General features: G+C 40.1%; 4 protein-coding genes across 5 annotated transcripts; 1 reads left to right on the forward strand and 3 right to left on the reverse strand.

The window, feature by feature from the left end:
- Nucleotides 37-2,335, reverse strand: LOC18785312 (putative pentatricopeptide repeat-containing protein At3g49142). The gene has a single exon (XM_007219158.2). The coding sequence runs from the start codon at nucleotides 2,314-2,316 to the stop codon at nucleotides 280-282; it is 2,037 nt and encodes a 678-aa protein (XP_007219220.2). The 5' UTR covers nucleotides 2,317-2,335; the 3' UTR covers nucleotides 37-279.
- On the reverse strand, nucleotides 2,429-6,614 carry LOC18785769. The gene is made up of 3 exons (XM_020558649.1): nucleotides 4,178-6,614; nucleotides 3,869-4,060; nucleotides 2,429-3,306 (listed from the first exon to the last, which is right to left on the reverse strand). The coding sequence occupies exons 1-3, from the start codon at nucleotides 6,439-6,441 to the stop codon at nucleotides 2,733-2,735; spliced, it is 3,030 nt and encodes a 1,009-aa protein (XP_020414238.1). The 5' UTR covers nucleotides 6,442-6,614; the 3' UTR covers nucleotides 2,429-2,732.
- On the forward strand, nucleotides 6,714-8,600 carry LOC18786834. Of its 2 annotated transcripts, none has more exons than XM_007218466.2 (2): nucleotides 6,714-7,239; nucleotides 8,147-8,600. In XM_007218466.2, exons 1-2 carry the CDS (start codon nucleotides 6,860-6,862, stop codon nucleotides 8,250-8,252), a joined length of 486 nt encoding a protein of 161 aa, XP_007218528.1. In that variant the 5' UTR covers nucleotides 6,714-6,859; the 3' UTR covers nucleotides 8,253-8,600. The 2 variants fall into 2 exon arrangements, with proteins under 2 accessions (XP_007218528.1, XP_020414239.1); XM_020558650.1 differs by having other exon boundaries at nucleotides 6,727-7,239; nucleotides 7,889-8,264.
- On the reverse strand, nucleotides 8,694-14,327 carry LOC18785106 (ABC transporter C family member 10). Its single transcript, XM_020557460.1, is given in 13 exon segments — nucleotides 8,694-8,970; nucleotides 9,132-9,371; nucleotides 9,457-9,517; nucleotides 9,626-9,903; nucleotides 9,906-9,921; nucleotides 10,003-10,217; nucleotides 10,316-10,610; nucleotides 10,704-10,868; nucleotides 10,955-11,539; nucleotides 11,796-11,882; nucleotides 11,966-12,286; nucleotides 12,467-12,803; nucleotides 12,805-14,327. Coding segments are annotated over 13 exon segments (4,236 nt in total). The 3' UTR covers nucleotides 8,694-8,857.

Raw genomic sequence — 14,974 nt, forward strand, 5'->3', positions numbered from 1 at the left:
TTGCAACAGACTGTCAAACAGAGAGAGGGAAAAATATGTATCAAACAATATTTATTAGAAGATATTCAAATTACAATTCATGTATCAAACTATCAATGAGAAGATATTAGAGTCCTCTGACCGATTGCAGCCGGCAAGGGTTCTCTACAATCACATAATGTTCTACCATTGCAGTCAACATTCACAGTCCTTCCTTTAGTTTCTATCAGAAACTTGAATGCTTTAAGAAGTACCAAGTGTGGGGCAAAATCTTGATATTAGTGGTTGGAGGCTCACAAGTCACCAATAATCTCCACAAGAACACATACCATCCTTGAAGTGGTGGAACCGATTAGTATCCCTGATAACAATTTCCCGTTCGGCTATTTTAGAGATGAGCTTAATAGCAATATGGCAATCTCCACAAACACGAAGATTCTTGGTAATTCTGATTGCCGTCCCGGGGTCTGTATTCAGAATGGCAAAGACAATTGCCAACTTCTCACTGTGAACTGCAAGATGGCATTCCTTCTCCTCCTCCTCGACATCATGAAGAGCCGAATCAGTCTCAGGAACATAACCTAACTCCTTCATTTTCCCTACCAAAACATCTAATTCTTCATATATCTCTTTAGACTCAGGATGTGATCTGTCACCAGCAAGAAAAGTGTGAACCTGATCTTTGAGCTCAACATTGCTAACACCGGGTATTTTCTTGATTCCTCTGCTCTTCATTATTGATCGCACAGTTGTGACATCTTGCCATCTACCAGCTTTTGCATAAATGTTTGATAACAGGACATAATAGCCAGACTGCTCTGGAGCCAATTGGAAAAGGCGATCAGCGGCTAGAAGTCCAACATTCATGTTAGAGTATACCCGGCAAGCACTAAGCAGAGCACCCCACACTCTTTCATTAGGCTCCAGAGACATCTGTTTGACAAAACTATATGCCTCATCCACTCTCCCAGCACGCCCTAAAAGATCTACCATGCAAGCGAAGTGTTCTATCCTAGGCTCTATCCTGCACTCCTTGGTCATCAAGTTAAAGTAATACTGCCCCTCTTCTAACAATCCAGCATGGCTGCAAGCCGCCATAACTGATACAAATGCAATTGAATCAGGACTCACGCCTGAGTCTTGCATTTTCCGAAAAAGTGCCACAGCATCATGACCTTGTCCACACCTGCCATATGCAGACATCATGGAAGTCCACGATACAACATCCTGAAATTTCATCGCATCAAACACTTCTCTTGCATCTTGTAAACATCCGCACTTTGCATACATGTCAATCAATGCATTCTCTAATAACAAATTTGGCCTAAGTCTCTTTCTCTCAACATATTCATGAATTCGCTTCCCTAACAACAGAGCTGAAAGATCCCCACAAGCAGGAAGAACACTGGCAATTGTGACTGCATCAGGTTCTATCCCACTCACCTCCAACTGTAAGAAAAGATCAACTGCTTCACCAGGCATTGAATTATTCACATACACTGCTATCATCACATTCCACGAAACCAAACTCTTTTTAACCAATTTCATAAACATCTCCTTAACATACAAAACATTGTCAGCTGAAGTATTAGTCACGGCCTGGAATAGGCTAGCCATGGTGCCAGCATCTGGTTTAAGCTTGAATGCCTCCATTTCCCTACAAACTTCTAATGCATCATTAAACCGTCCATTTTGCGCATACCCAGCAACCATAGAATTACAAGAAATCACATCTCTGCAAGGCATCTGATCAAGAACGCTCCGAGCTTCCACTAAACAACGGCATTTTCCATACATAGCAATCAGACCATTTCCAATAAATAAATTCATGTCAAGGCCAACTTTCACAACAGCGCCATGAATTTGCAACCCGACCCACAAATTATCTGACCCAGAACATGCCTTTAGGACACAAGGGTATGTATAATTATCAGGGTCAAAACCATTGTGAGACATAGTTTTGTAAACAAGAAGAGCATCGTGGTACAAATGGTTGTTTACATAGCTCCTGATCATGACATTAAAGAACACGACATTCTTCTCAGGAATTCTATCGAATAGGTGGCGTGTGATTCTTGGTTCTCCGCAGGCAGCATAAGCTCTCATGAGTTTGATACCTAGTGATGCGTCCGAGCGGAGACGTTGATCGACAACGATGCTTGAATGGAGTTCCTTCAACGTTCTGATATCTGGGTCTTGGTCCAATATTTTACCAAAGACTTGAGCTGCAAGAGCTGGGTCCCGAGGGGCAGCTTCGGCTTTTCTGATCGATGATGTCAAGGCTTGTAGTTGTTTGGCAGTTGAAAATTGGCGGGAAATGGGAGTGACGACTTTCATGAATTGGAGTGTGGTGTTTGTGAAGATGGGTTTAGTTTAGTTTAGTTTAGACTCGCATGTTGAAGACTCTGTCTGAACCCCTCCCCCAACATAAAGGAACACTAAGCAGAAAAAAAAAAAAATCACATATTTTTTATTAATTTTTATGCAGTTCAAATTCAGAAATGTATAGAGCTGAGCAAATGAAATATGCGCTCAGTGATAACCAACGGCACTTTCATCTTGCATGTCGCTAAAAGAATAAAAGAACCATTTTACAGAAAATTGGTAATAAAATTAGAGTTAAAAAGAAAAGTTGCACTTCAATGAACTGGTTAAGTTGAGCTGCTTTTGGTTAGACTTGCATATATATGCTTCCAGTGTCTATTTGGCAAATGATCGGAGGAGAATTCACATCATTGCATTGCAGCTCCATTTCACTGGTCATCCTGAAACAATGCTTTAGAAACAGAACCACCGCATGACTCATTACCATAGTCTTTATCATCAAAGCAGCTGCCCTGTTGGCATGAACGTTTGTTTCCTGACATTGGGGTTTCACATACTCTGTCATCACAGGAACCTCTATGGTCCTTCCTTTTAAACCGCTTTCGATGAGGATTCGACTTTGGTTTCGATGCCTTCGGCTGTTTTGGGGCCCAAATTCTCTGCAAATCAGGCACCCCTCTCGTAAAAGAAGCAAATCTCCGAGCTCTCTCTCTCCTCTCTTGGGCTTCAATTAACTTGTGAGCATGCTCCTTTTGTTTAATCTCTTGGGCACTGGGTCTTGCATTATCAATTTTCGGCGGACGAAGGGGCTCATCTTCTGCTGATACTGATTCCTTGATTCCATTATTTTCATCCACTTCATCTCTCTCTGGTTTTTCTCTGTATGATTGATTGCTATCCTCACTGTTGAGTAAATTATTAGGGGGTTCCTCATCAGCAAACAGCAACAAATCCATTTTTGTATAGATTCTGTGAACCACATCTTCAAGTGTCTCACAGTACCTGAAAATTTGGGAATTCAAAGATTAGTCCATCCACTTAACCTTCCTTCAAACACAAATGCAGCGCCTGCACATGTACTTGTGGAAAACTAATGACAGAGGAATGGATTATGTAAGTTCCATCACCTCAACGATCATACTGTAGACTAATATGTTATTGCAAAAGCTGTATACGTATTCCACACTCATTCAGAGAAACATAGGTAAGATGTGCATAACTGGCCTATATCTCGCAAATCTACACTAACAAGGAAATACACTTAATTCATCTAGAATAATAAAGAAAGCTTCTTTCCTTAAATCTTGCATAATTGCACAGGTACATAAGACAGCATTTGTTAGATGAGTAATAATATCCCACAGGAAAGTGGAACAGTGCACCGGAAATGTGTATTTGTTGAGATATGAACAATAGATTGGATGTAGTGTGCTCTGGCCTTTAAGACAAAGCCATGAAGTCTCAAAAAAGCATTCATCCACTATTGAGTTTTCAACATCCATTATAGATGGTAAAGATTACAATTCATGGTTAGGAGTTTTCAACTCTGGTACAAACTCATTACCTGCTTTTTATGATATTTTCAACGTAATCATCTATGCTCCAGTTACCAAAGAAGCCTCCATCCAGATGACACCGAATTTTCTCCAAAAATGAGCAAATATGTTTTACAAACTTCTGTTTCATAGACTCTGCAATAGTTGCACCAACCTCTGACTGTAGTATCTCCATCCGGAAAAATATCTGCAATTCATATCTAGTACGCGTGAAGGAAAAGTGAACATAAGTAGAGACAAATTTTCACAATAGTTGAGATATAACTGGATTAATGCATAATACAAAAATTAGTTAAGTGATAAATAAGAAAGGATACTCTCGAACTATTTTTCCTGAAGTAAGTCCTTCAGATTCTGAACCAGATGCTTTAAAAGATAGACCACTGCTTTTGTGCCTTGCATTGATATCCTTGGGATCTCTCAGTAAAAGTTTTAACACCTCAGCAGCAACCAAATAATCAGTATCACCAGATTTTAGAAGAGGAGTTCGACTCTCTGAAAGGGGTTCTTTGTCACACTTTTGCTTTAACCAAAATATGGATGAATTCACAAGCCGATATGCCAAAGCCCCCAAGTCCACTGCTTCATATTCAAGTCCTTGTTGGATCTTATTGGATAGATTACTGAAAAAGTCTTCCGAGGTTTCTGATCTAAATTCCAGAGCAGCTTCATTCTGTATTCCGCAAGCCACAGTTAAAGAATTTTCTCCAACTGAAGCAGATGAAGGAATTGGCTGTTCACTTTCTTGGTGCAAGTTATCCAACCTATTGTTCATCTCTTTTTTATTGGACTGGAATGTCTGGGATTGTTTCTCCATTATGAGGCTAGACTTTTTAATCTGTTTCATCCAGCATTTCAGAAATCTCATCTTTTTTGAGTTATTACATTCCCTGACAAAGTAAACCTCTTCCAAACCTAGCTCTGTGTGTTCAAATGCTGCCTTACAGAAGGCACTCCATGTGAGGTCTTGTAGCAAATTTGATTTTCTTTTGTTATTCCACTTCCTTCCATTCTTGCCTGCAGAATGCTTATTAGATGGTGAAGGCTCAGTTTGATTCAAATCAGCATTCGGTTTGCAAATCTCATTGTTCATCTTTGGACTTAATTGGTCCACATTTCCTCCACCATTATCATACACTTTTTCCTGAGGGTGAAATCCTTCATCCACAATAAACAGCAGAGCCGAAGAAACTGTGAAAGGCTTAAGGATTCCCGTATATGATACACCACTGTCATTTGAAAGAGACACTAATGCTCCCTGACCATACCTATATAAGAAACTCAAGAGAATCTCCCAAATCGGTGCCGATTTTCTCTGCACAATCTCACCCAAGTCCATTTGTAGCATCTCAAGAACCTTATCTGCAAAAAGATTGACAGAACTTTCTTTTCCATCTTTACCAAGTTTTTCCGAAACTTCACTTACAAGAAGAGGATCAGATAAGTGCCCCTTGATTTTCAAAAACTCATTGTACTTTTGCAAAGCCTTAACCTGGAATTTTGTCACACCACTGCCAAAATTTTCCCAGAACATTTTCTTCAGTTCATCACCTCTTGGTTGTGAATTCATGATTTCCAGGGAAAAGAAAACATCGTCTGCTGTATTTCTAGGAAACATCTTCAAATCAACCAATTTAAGATCACAAAACTTGCATTCCAAAGGCTTCCCGATAACATCCAATATCTCGAGACTCAAATGCGTGTAGACTTTCTCATGACAATCATTACAACCAAAAAACTTCGGTGATATCCCAATCTCTGGATAAATCAATCCAAAGGGAACAAGAGCAGAACCAAGAACAATTGAATCCGTCGAACAACATCCCCATCCCAAACTCCTAATCCCACTCATGAGAAACCCAAATCGCATCCTATCCTCATCATTCCCAACCTTATCCTGACCACATTCTAATTTGTACCTGACATCAACCCAACCACATTGAATATCTCGACTGACAAATGCATTATTTATATTCTCAAATAAACCGCGAAATCTCTTGCAAAACACATTCACATTTTCCAAAGACTCATCATCCACTCCCACATTCAGGAATTCTGACAAACAGTTTACAGACATACAAAGGGGCGAAAACAGAACAACTAGATTAGACCTCACAGCAACAGAATCACAATTTGAAAACATACCCGTGGCTGAATCACAGATCACGGGGTCCCAGGCATAGTCATGCACAAGCTGGCGCAAGGAGGCGGCGAGGCACGAAGCCCGGGGCGTAGAGGAATTAGGCAATGATGGGTCTTGGTGAAATGCGGGGAGGGAATTGAGGGCTTGGGAGAGGGAAACTAAAGTGGGGGTAGGGAGATGAAAAGAGAGGGAGAGAGAAGTGGGGAGCTTGGAGGAGGAGAGCAGTGGAGAGAGAGATGAAAAGAAGAGTCTGAAGGCAAAGAGAGAAGAGGAGAGTGGAGGGAAGGAGAGAAGGGTTTTAATGGAGGAGAGGAGAGAGGTCAGAAATGGAGTTGGGTCTTGGATATCGAGCAGTGGGTTTAGGTCTACGAGGAGCACTATGCGCTGCGTTTGGCTGTAGTCGGTGATTGGGTCACCGGAGTTTGGATCAGATGCCATCGAATTTTTTTTGACACACAGAGAAAGAGACGGACTTTGGCTACAGAGAACAAGAAGGTGAGAATGAGGAATTAAGGGAGAGGCGGAAGCGAAAATACGACGTCGTTTCCAGAGAAAAACGACGGCGCAGAAGACGCTTGGGCGGGAAACCAAAATTTGGCGGCAATACCACAGCCCACTTGGCTGAGTTGGGCCAATCGGCCCATCTCAATTCTCTTTTTTCTTTTTCTTTCTTTTTCAGTTGAAAAAAAGGGGTAGCATCTTATTGTTGTGTTGTGCTGCTCTATCCTTCCCCAAACTCAAAGATGGAAGAATATAATGAGCTTGGTGTGCTCTGTTTCAAACTCTCTCTTCAAACCTGAAAGCTGCAAACTTCTCCCTAAAATTCTCAAGTCTAAATTGGGTATTAATTAAAATCATGTACACTATTTCTGTTTCTCAGTTCATCATCTTCTCTTCTATGCCTTCCTCAATTTTTCCAAGATACCCAACTCCTTATCCTTCACTTTTACCAAAAATAACCCCATATCCCCTCACCCACTCTTCAAGAAAGCTCTCAGTCCCAGTATTTTCAAAGCCCTCTGAGGCAGAAGAAGAGCTCTCAGCCCCGGAGGACGAGTGGCTGAAGAGGCTACCGGACAAGAAGAAGCCTCTGTACTCTCACAGCCTCCCTTGCATTGAGGCCTGGCTTAGGAACTTGGGGTTTTACCAGAGCAAAGAGGACCGGGCCGTTTGGCTGGTTGAGAAGCCAGAGTGGCAGGCCCAGCTCTCACTCGACGTCACCGATCTCTATGTAAGGTTGGTTTTCTGTTTTCTCAGCCGGGTTTCTGCTATTTTGTGTTTTTGAGATTGGCTGTGTTCGTGCAAATGTGTTTTAGTTCGAGTATTGGAGCTTGATTGGTTGGTGGTGTAGTTAGGGTTTTAGAGGTAATTTTCTAGAAAACAGTTCATGAATTTAATGAGATTCAAAAGAAATTTATACACTTTACACTTTGTTTTGTTGTGATTTCTCGCCTGGTTGTTGGGCATGGGTCAAATTGAGTTATACGTATTCTATGTTGGAGGTTAAGTGCTTACACTATTAATGATGCAAGAGACAATTGAATTGGATATTGAATTTTCACTGAAGGAATAGTATACATGGTGAATTTTTGCGGTGAGACTAGTCTACTCTCAAATGGTGTAAATGCTACCTAAAGTAGAAACTTGTTTTGGAACAAAAAATTTGGTTCAGCGCGACTGGGATTGCAGGCAATAGTGTCTATTCTCAGAAATTTGGGGAAGGTGTCAACTTGTGGTTACAAGGCTCCCCTGAAACTATAGAATGGAAATGGTATGACTCTTGTGCTATAAATGGTAGGAGAGTTTAGGATTGGATATGCTGCTAAGTCTCCTTATCGCATCCAAAGGTTCTTGAATAGTCAATTGACTTGATGCCATGGGATAGTTATACAGGATAGGAAATGGTGGAGATGGTTGAAAGTGGGAAGCTTGAGGTTGTGGGAAGAGATGGAGGTGAAAACGGGGTAGACGAATCGCTGAATACTTGGAAGTGTTCATATTACCCTGCACCGGCTCTAGGTTTTCCCATTCACGTGGCTCTGTATCCTCCTTTCTTTTCTTCTTGATGATGCTCTATTTTTTTTTCTAAACATTTTTGTTATATCAAATGTTACCGCTGTTGGATACTGCACTGGTGATTCAGGTATCTAAAGACCGGACCGGGTAATCTTGAAAAGGATGTGGAGAGGAGATTTAGTTATGCACTGAGCAGAGAGGACATCGAGAATGCAGTGCTTGGAGGACCTTGAGCACAACAGAGATTGCTCCTGCTGGCCTGGTTGTTTGCTCTTCTGAATTTATTGAGCTCCCTGAAGCACTGATTGCTTCATTGGTTGATGGACTTGTGTGAATAGGTTACTTTCTATTCTTATGAAAGTACCTATCAGCCTATCCATACGAGAACTTTGAGATGAATAATGGGCTATTTGTTAGTTGTAACTTAAACTAGTTGTGTGATAAGAGCCTTTGTGATCAGAAGAATCATTATTTTAGGTTAGAGCGAGGGAGGTGCTTAGTGGTGCAAATGCTGTAGACAATTTTCAAATTGAATGTATACCTTCGTTTGGTAATAAAATTGAATGTGTACTTCTCTTTTATTTATCCTGGATTTTATTTGCCTTCTCTTGAGTTTCACATCTCCTGCAAGAAATGACTCTGTTCTCCACTAAGTAGCCGATTATTTTTTCATTGCCTTACGGCCAGGATTCAGCTACACAACCTATAACATGATCTCCCAATCCTCATCTCCTCCCCCCACTGTGCACTTCTCCAAGCTAGCAATTATTGTAATAGTTTGCATCAATCCTGCTTTTCATCATGTTTCATTCATCTCTCTGCTACCCCATCGTTACACTCAATGTGATTCTGCAGATTGGAGATGAGACCAGTATTCCTTGACAAGCTGCCAAAATACCGAGCCTTCCCTTTTCATTAACTTCATTGGCTCATCATACTCCACTATTTGTCCTGAAATGGATAAAAGCATTCCCTACAGTTTTTTCTGGTATTTCTTGAACAATTATGATTTAATAAAACAGGCGTATATTCTCTGCTTGGGTGAGAAGGATATTGAAAAGAGAGGATATCCCAGGAAAGAAAACAGAGGATATAGAGAAAGTGAAGCTCACCGTCACTAATGGGAAGAACCATTGTGCAATCCATCACAGTCGGTATCCTGTGAGCTACCGTAATCACGGTACAATCTGCAAACTCGGTCCGTATAGTTTTCTGTAGAATCATATCAGTGGCGTTGTCAATTGATGATGTTGCTTCATCAAGCACAAGTACCCGACTTCTCCTCAAAAGAGCACGCCCCAAATAGAACAATTGCCTTTGTCCCATGCTCCAATTTGATCCATCATCTACAAATGCAAAACAGGTCAATCCGTCGTTGCTGCTGATCACAATTAACAGGAAAAATTGCACATCACACACTGATATATCAAAACTTACCTGAGGAGTCTAAGCCGCCCTTCTCCTGAACAGCATCTCGAAGCTGACACTTCCCAAGAACCTTCATAATGTACAGATAACTCTTTGCTTAGTTCAAATTTGCAACCATACTTTCAACATTCAAAACCAAATATTACAGAAAACAAGCATCATAGGACTTGACTAGTACCTCCCATATTTCCTGGTCTGAATGTTGGGATAAGGGATCCAAATTGTATCTCACAGTCCCATTGAAGAGAGTAGGATCTTGAGGTATTATTCCAAAACGTGACCTCAGATCATGAAGTCCGATTGTAGAGATGTCAATGCCATCAACTATAATCTTCCCCCCAGCTGGCTCCACCAGACGAAACAGAGCACCAATGAGAGTCGACTTCCATCGACCAACAATACCAATCTTGTGTCCTCCTTCAAAAATGCAACTGATCCCACGAAGAACAAGTGGTGTTCTGTCCTATATCTTATCTGTTTTGATATCAAAATTATCAGTAACCTTCTTTAATACTAGCCGTAGTCAGTTTTAACACTACAGCAACCAATGTATACCTGCAAATTTTGTATCTCCACTTTACCTACGTCCGGCCAATTGGCTTGGGGACGGTTTCCTTCTACTATTTCAGGGGCTTCACTCGGTATATGTGTGTATTGATTTAGTCTTTCAACGGAAATGATGTAATTTGCTATAGTGCACTGGTTCTGAATTGAATACATCAAGGAAATGTTCAACGAAAGACCATAAGAAAGTGCCATTCCAATGAATCCTGCAGTATCATAGTATTAGTAATTGGTATAAGCCCATAAGAGATGACTAAATTACTAGAAGATAGCAACAACAACAGGAGAATTTTAAAAAGCTTACCAGAGCTAAATGTTCCAGGAGGAAGCAAACTCATGCAGAGTGCTGCAGAAGCAAGAACTGCTGCGCTAATTATTTCTAACCGTTGGATAAACCATTCATTTGCCGAAAAACTGTGAAAAAAAGGACTTGCATTCATGTCAATGATGTCAAAATTCTTCGCCAAGAACCGCTCTTCTTCATTGAAAGCTCCTATTGTAATGGCTCCTGAAACAGACTCCACTAGATGGTTTGCTACAAAGGACTTAGTTGTCCCATTGATCCGCATCAACTCTTTTGCAGTGGAAAAGTAATATTTCTGAAAATAAGAAATGTTGTATCATCACTACTCATAACATGCAGAAAACATCTGCTAGCCGGTTAAAGGAATATAGCTTTGGCTTAGCATTACCTGTAGGCGAATTGCCAGATAGAACATTGGTATGCAGACCAAGAGAACTTGCCAGGTAACAACAGCAAGTACTATGAGATTGGAAGAAGCATTGATGGCAGCCCCACAAGCAAAGACTAAGTTGAATGGAATATCGAGATCTACGATACTCAGATCAGGTGAAACCTATACGAGAAAAGGCGTCCGTAAAAGTATTAGTTCCTTGAATTCCTCCTAACATATAACCAAACTTTCTGTTTGAAAATGCCTACCCAACAAAGTATCCTTCCCAGAGGTGTTGAGTCATAAAAAGACGTAGGTGCACGGAAAAGGGAGTTTAGTAGCTGTGAGAATAAAGACTTTGATGCCTCAAGACCCAAAAAAACTGTTGTAAGAGACCTGAACAGTAAAACAAATGTTGCAGAAAATCCAATCAACAAGTAAACCACGATCAATCGCAAGGTGCTAACATCGGGATTATCAACATTAGTAGCCATCCAAGAGTTCTGTACTATCTGACTAATAACGAAAATGAGGTGTAAAAAAACTGCCGTTGAGAAGTACAAGAGCCCACTCTTCTGTTTCAGATACTGTATGAATGGCTTCAAACCTATGTCTCCTGTTTCTTTCTCTTCTTGTTTGATCAATTGGTCACCTTTAGATGCTCTAAGTTGCTTTTTTACATACTTCTTCTTAATCTCTCTGTATGACATTGTACTTTTGGCAGAAGAGGCATCTGCAAGCCTTTCAGAACCAGCAGTTTCTTTGTGTGCATTGACAAGGTCTTGAAATTCTTGGCTTGAAGCCAATAGATGGTGATAAGGAGCTGCATGTAGAATTTCCCCATCTAACATCAACTGTCAACAGAATATAACTTAAAGTTAATAGCTTCTGCTTGTTAAATGACTATCGAGTCTTATCGAGAGCATGATTAGTGTTTGAAAGACAATGCATAAGTAAGTAACTATAACCCTCTTAGGTTGAATGACAATGCTTTCTGGGCTGAAGGGTGCTTGGGATAGGAAATTTATAGTAAATGATTTATCTTAAGAGAAGAAAAAAAAAAGAAAAAAAAGGGGGGGGGAAATAGCATAGAATTGAAAGTAGACTAACCAAAACAGAATCAAATGCTGGCAGGAAATCAACTTGATGGGTCACAAGCAAGACTGTCTTCCCTGAAAGTGCTTCCATAACATATTCCTGCCAATGTGAAAGTTAGCTTTCACCAAAAGCCAGAAGTTAATCAACAAAGGCACTGCCTGTGTTAGGGAAAGTGTGTTTACATTGAATAAGTTTGTAGTGGTATGTGCATCAACAGCACTGAATGGATCATCCAAGAGATATATATCAGCATTCTGATAGAGAGCATGGGCAAGTTGAATACGCTGCTTTTGACCACCGCTCAGATTGACCCCTCTCTCCCCTATTTCAGTTACGTCACCATAGGGAAGTAGCTCAAGGTCTTTTACAAGTGAACATCTCTCAAGTGTCTCTCGGTATCTTTGACTAGCCATAGCAGAACCAAATAAAATGTTTTCTTGTATTGTCCCTGTCTGGATCCATGCTGTTTGAGAAACATAAGCAATCTTTCCCAAAGCTTGAATCTGAAAGTCACAACGAGAATTTTATGATGATACTTTTCTATATCTTTTTTTTTTCAAAGAAAAATAGCGACAAGATTGGCCTGACTTAAGCTGCAAGGTGATATCAGTTGAGAGAGTTCTCACAAAACTTAATTGTATTTTCTAGTTATCAAGCGAAAATAAAAATATCAAGCAACTTACATTTCCTGCAACATTTGGAACTTCTCCGAGAATTGCAGCTAGAAGGCTTGATTTGCCTGAGCCAACTTCTCCACATATAGCCACCCTTTCACCAGGCCTAATATCTAAACTTATATTTCTCAGAGTGGTTTTCGATAAATTCTCCTTCCATGAGAAACTAGCTGACTTGATAATAATAGAGTGGTTTACATTCTCCATGTTGCTCTTCCACACATAAGTAGTCTGCAGTTCTGGTGCCTCAAGGAATTTTACAATGCGTTCAAATGCAACCTTGGCTTGAATGACAACCCCAATAACCTCAGGAATATATCTAATTGGGTTCTGAACAAGGTGTAACATTATTTGCATGCAATGGAACCTTGAGAAAGTAACATGCTCCAAATGTTGCAGCAGAGACCAGAACAGGAGATGACCAAAACAGATAAGTATTATATGCTTTTCTTAACTGCACTACAGACAACCATTTCTGCTCCTCCTTCCTTAATTTCTCTATTGCATTTTTGAAATGGGTTTCCCATGCATATAGCTTCAACACCTTCATGTTCACAAGTGCCTCAGAACTAGCCTTCAGTCTTTCATCTTGGGCCACCATAAGCTTACTCTGAAACTTATGTTGCAACTTAGCAAGTGGAGCATTGCAAACCACAGTCAAAACTATCACCACCAATGATGCAAATGTAGCTAGTCCAACGGCACGGAAAAAAATTACCAATGCAAGACAGAGCTGGAGGATAGTTGTCCAAGTTTGATGGAACCAAAATGGGAATTCACCAATCCTATAAGCATCCACTGTAACATAGTTCATTATCTCACCACCTGAGTGTATCAACTTAGCAGCATTAGATAATCTCAATTGCTTCTTGTAAATGGCTGCAGTGAGCAAAGACCTAATTTTCATACCAATAAGCCTGGATTGGAAGTACCACTGCCTTTGCGATAAGGATTCTATGGTCTTTGAAAGGAAAAGTGATAAGGTTAACACATAACCTTCATATCTGAAACTTTCTTTTCCCTCAGCAACCAAAATGAAGGCATTAAGCAGCAGAGGAGCAGCAGAGAGAGTGAGTATCTTTAACAAAGCAAAGAAACCAGACAGGAAAATCTCTTTCAAGTGGCATATGATAATTGTCTTCAGTACTGAAGGTTGGGAAGAAGGTTCAATTTGTGTCTGTTTGTTCAGTTGCTCCAAGAACTTCAAGTAACAACTTTCTGCTCGATCTTCCTTGCGCAACTTGGGTATATCTTCGTTGTCTAGAGTTTTCTCCCTACCGTTTTTCATCAATGAATTTAGCCACCAAAGTGAGGCTTTACTGAAAAATCCAGCTTTGCTAAATGGGGTAACATGGTCATCTTTACTAATCTGATTGGTCTCACCATTCAGAGGCATAAAAAGGTTATTGCTATCGAGGCTTGAATAACCATCATCATATTTATAGCCCTTATGAACAGATAACAGCAGCAATGTTGCTGCTGGAAATGACAGGACATCTAAAACAGTCACCACAGAAAATTCTTTTCTGAAAATGACCAAAAACAGCAATAGAGCATAGACAATTCCAGAAAACAAGAATGCAAGGATAGACAGCAGCCTTGACGGTTGTCTTGGAAGTTGTTTTCCCCGGATGCTTATAGTTAAACCAACTAACAACCATGTGAAGCCTTGACACAAAGTAAGTAGCCACCAATTCAAAGGCAAAGCAGTATGTGTATTCCTCAGCTTCTCTTCTAAAGTCCAGATGCCCAAGAACAAGTAGACAATTCCAAGGCAGCCACTAACAATGGCAGAGACCATTTGCAAACCCGAAAAGCCTTGTAATCGGGGAGGAATGTGAACAGCTTTTGATGAGGACTCTGCATCCATCGGCACCCCAACTGTCTTGAAAGCCCTTTGAATAGTGGAAGGGCCCTGAAGAACTCTCTAATTGGAAATGAGCATTGTAGTCAAGTGCGTGTTTGCATTGCATGTCAAACTATCCTGACAGCAAATTTAAGACGAATATGATATTGTATCATTAGAATGAGCATGGTGTCATATATACTCACATAAAACTAATATTGGATCTCTAATTGGAAATGCATATATTAATAAAACTTGTCCTATATAATTAATTAATTTGTCTCATTCAATTAAATTAAGACTAATTGGACCTAGCTAGTTAGCTATGAATCATAAAATGAAAAGATATCATAATATATATATATATATGTGTGTGTGTGTGTGTGAGAATTATTTCAAGCTGATCTGTAGTTGTAGACTGAGCTGGTCTCAATTTTTTTTATTTTTCTGCCATGCATAATTAATAAAGGGTTGAGACTGAGCTGGTCTCAAATCTCAGTGATTACGAGACCATAAAGAAGGCCATTACATATGGTAATTTTACCATTACTGTTAGCCATAATGATCTAAAAGTGATTCTTTCTGCTTTTTCCCCTCTGCTATTTGTTAGATGTGAAAGAAGGAACAAGTTTATATGGAGACAAACTCTTTACAATATAATTATCAATAAG

Source organism: Prunus persica, chromosome G2, assembly GCF_000346465.2.
Source record: "Prunus persica cultivar Lovell chromosome G2, Prunus_persica_NCBIv2, whole genome shotgun sequence".
In the NCBI taxonomy this organism is placed as follows: domain Eukaryota; kingdom Viridiplantae; phylum Streptophyta; class Magnoliopsida; order Rosales; family Rosaceae; genus Prunus; species Prunus persica.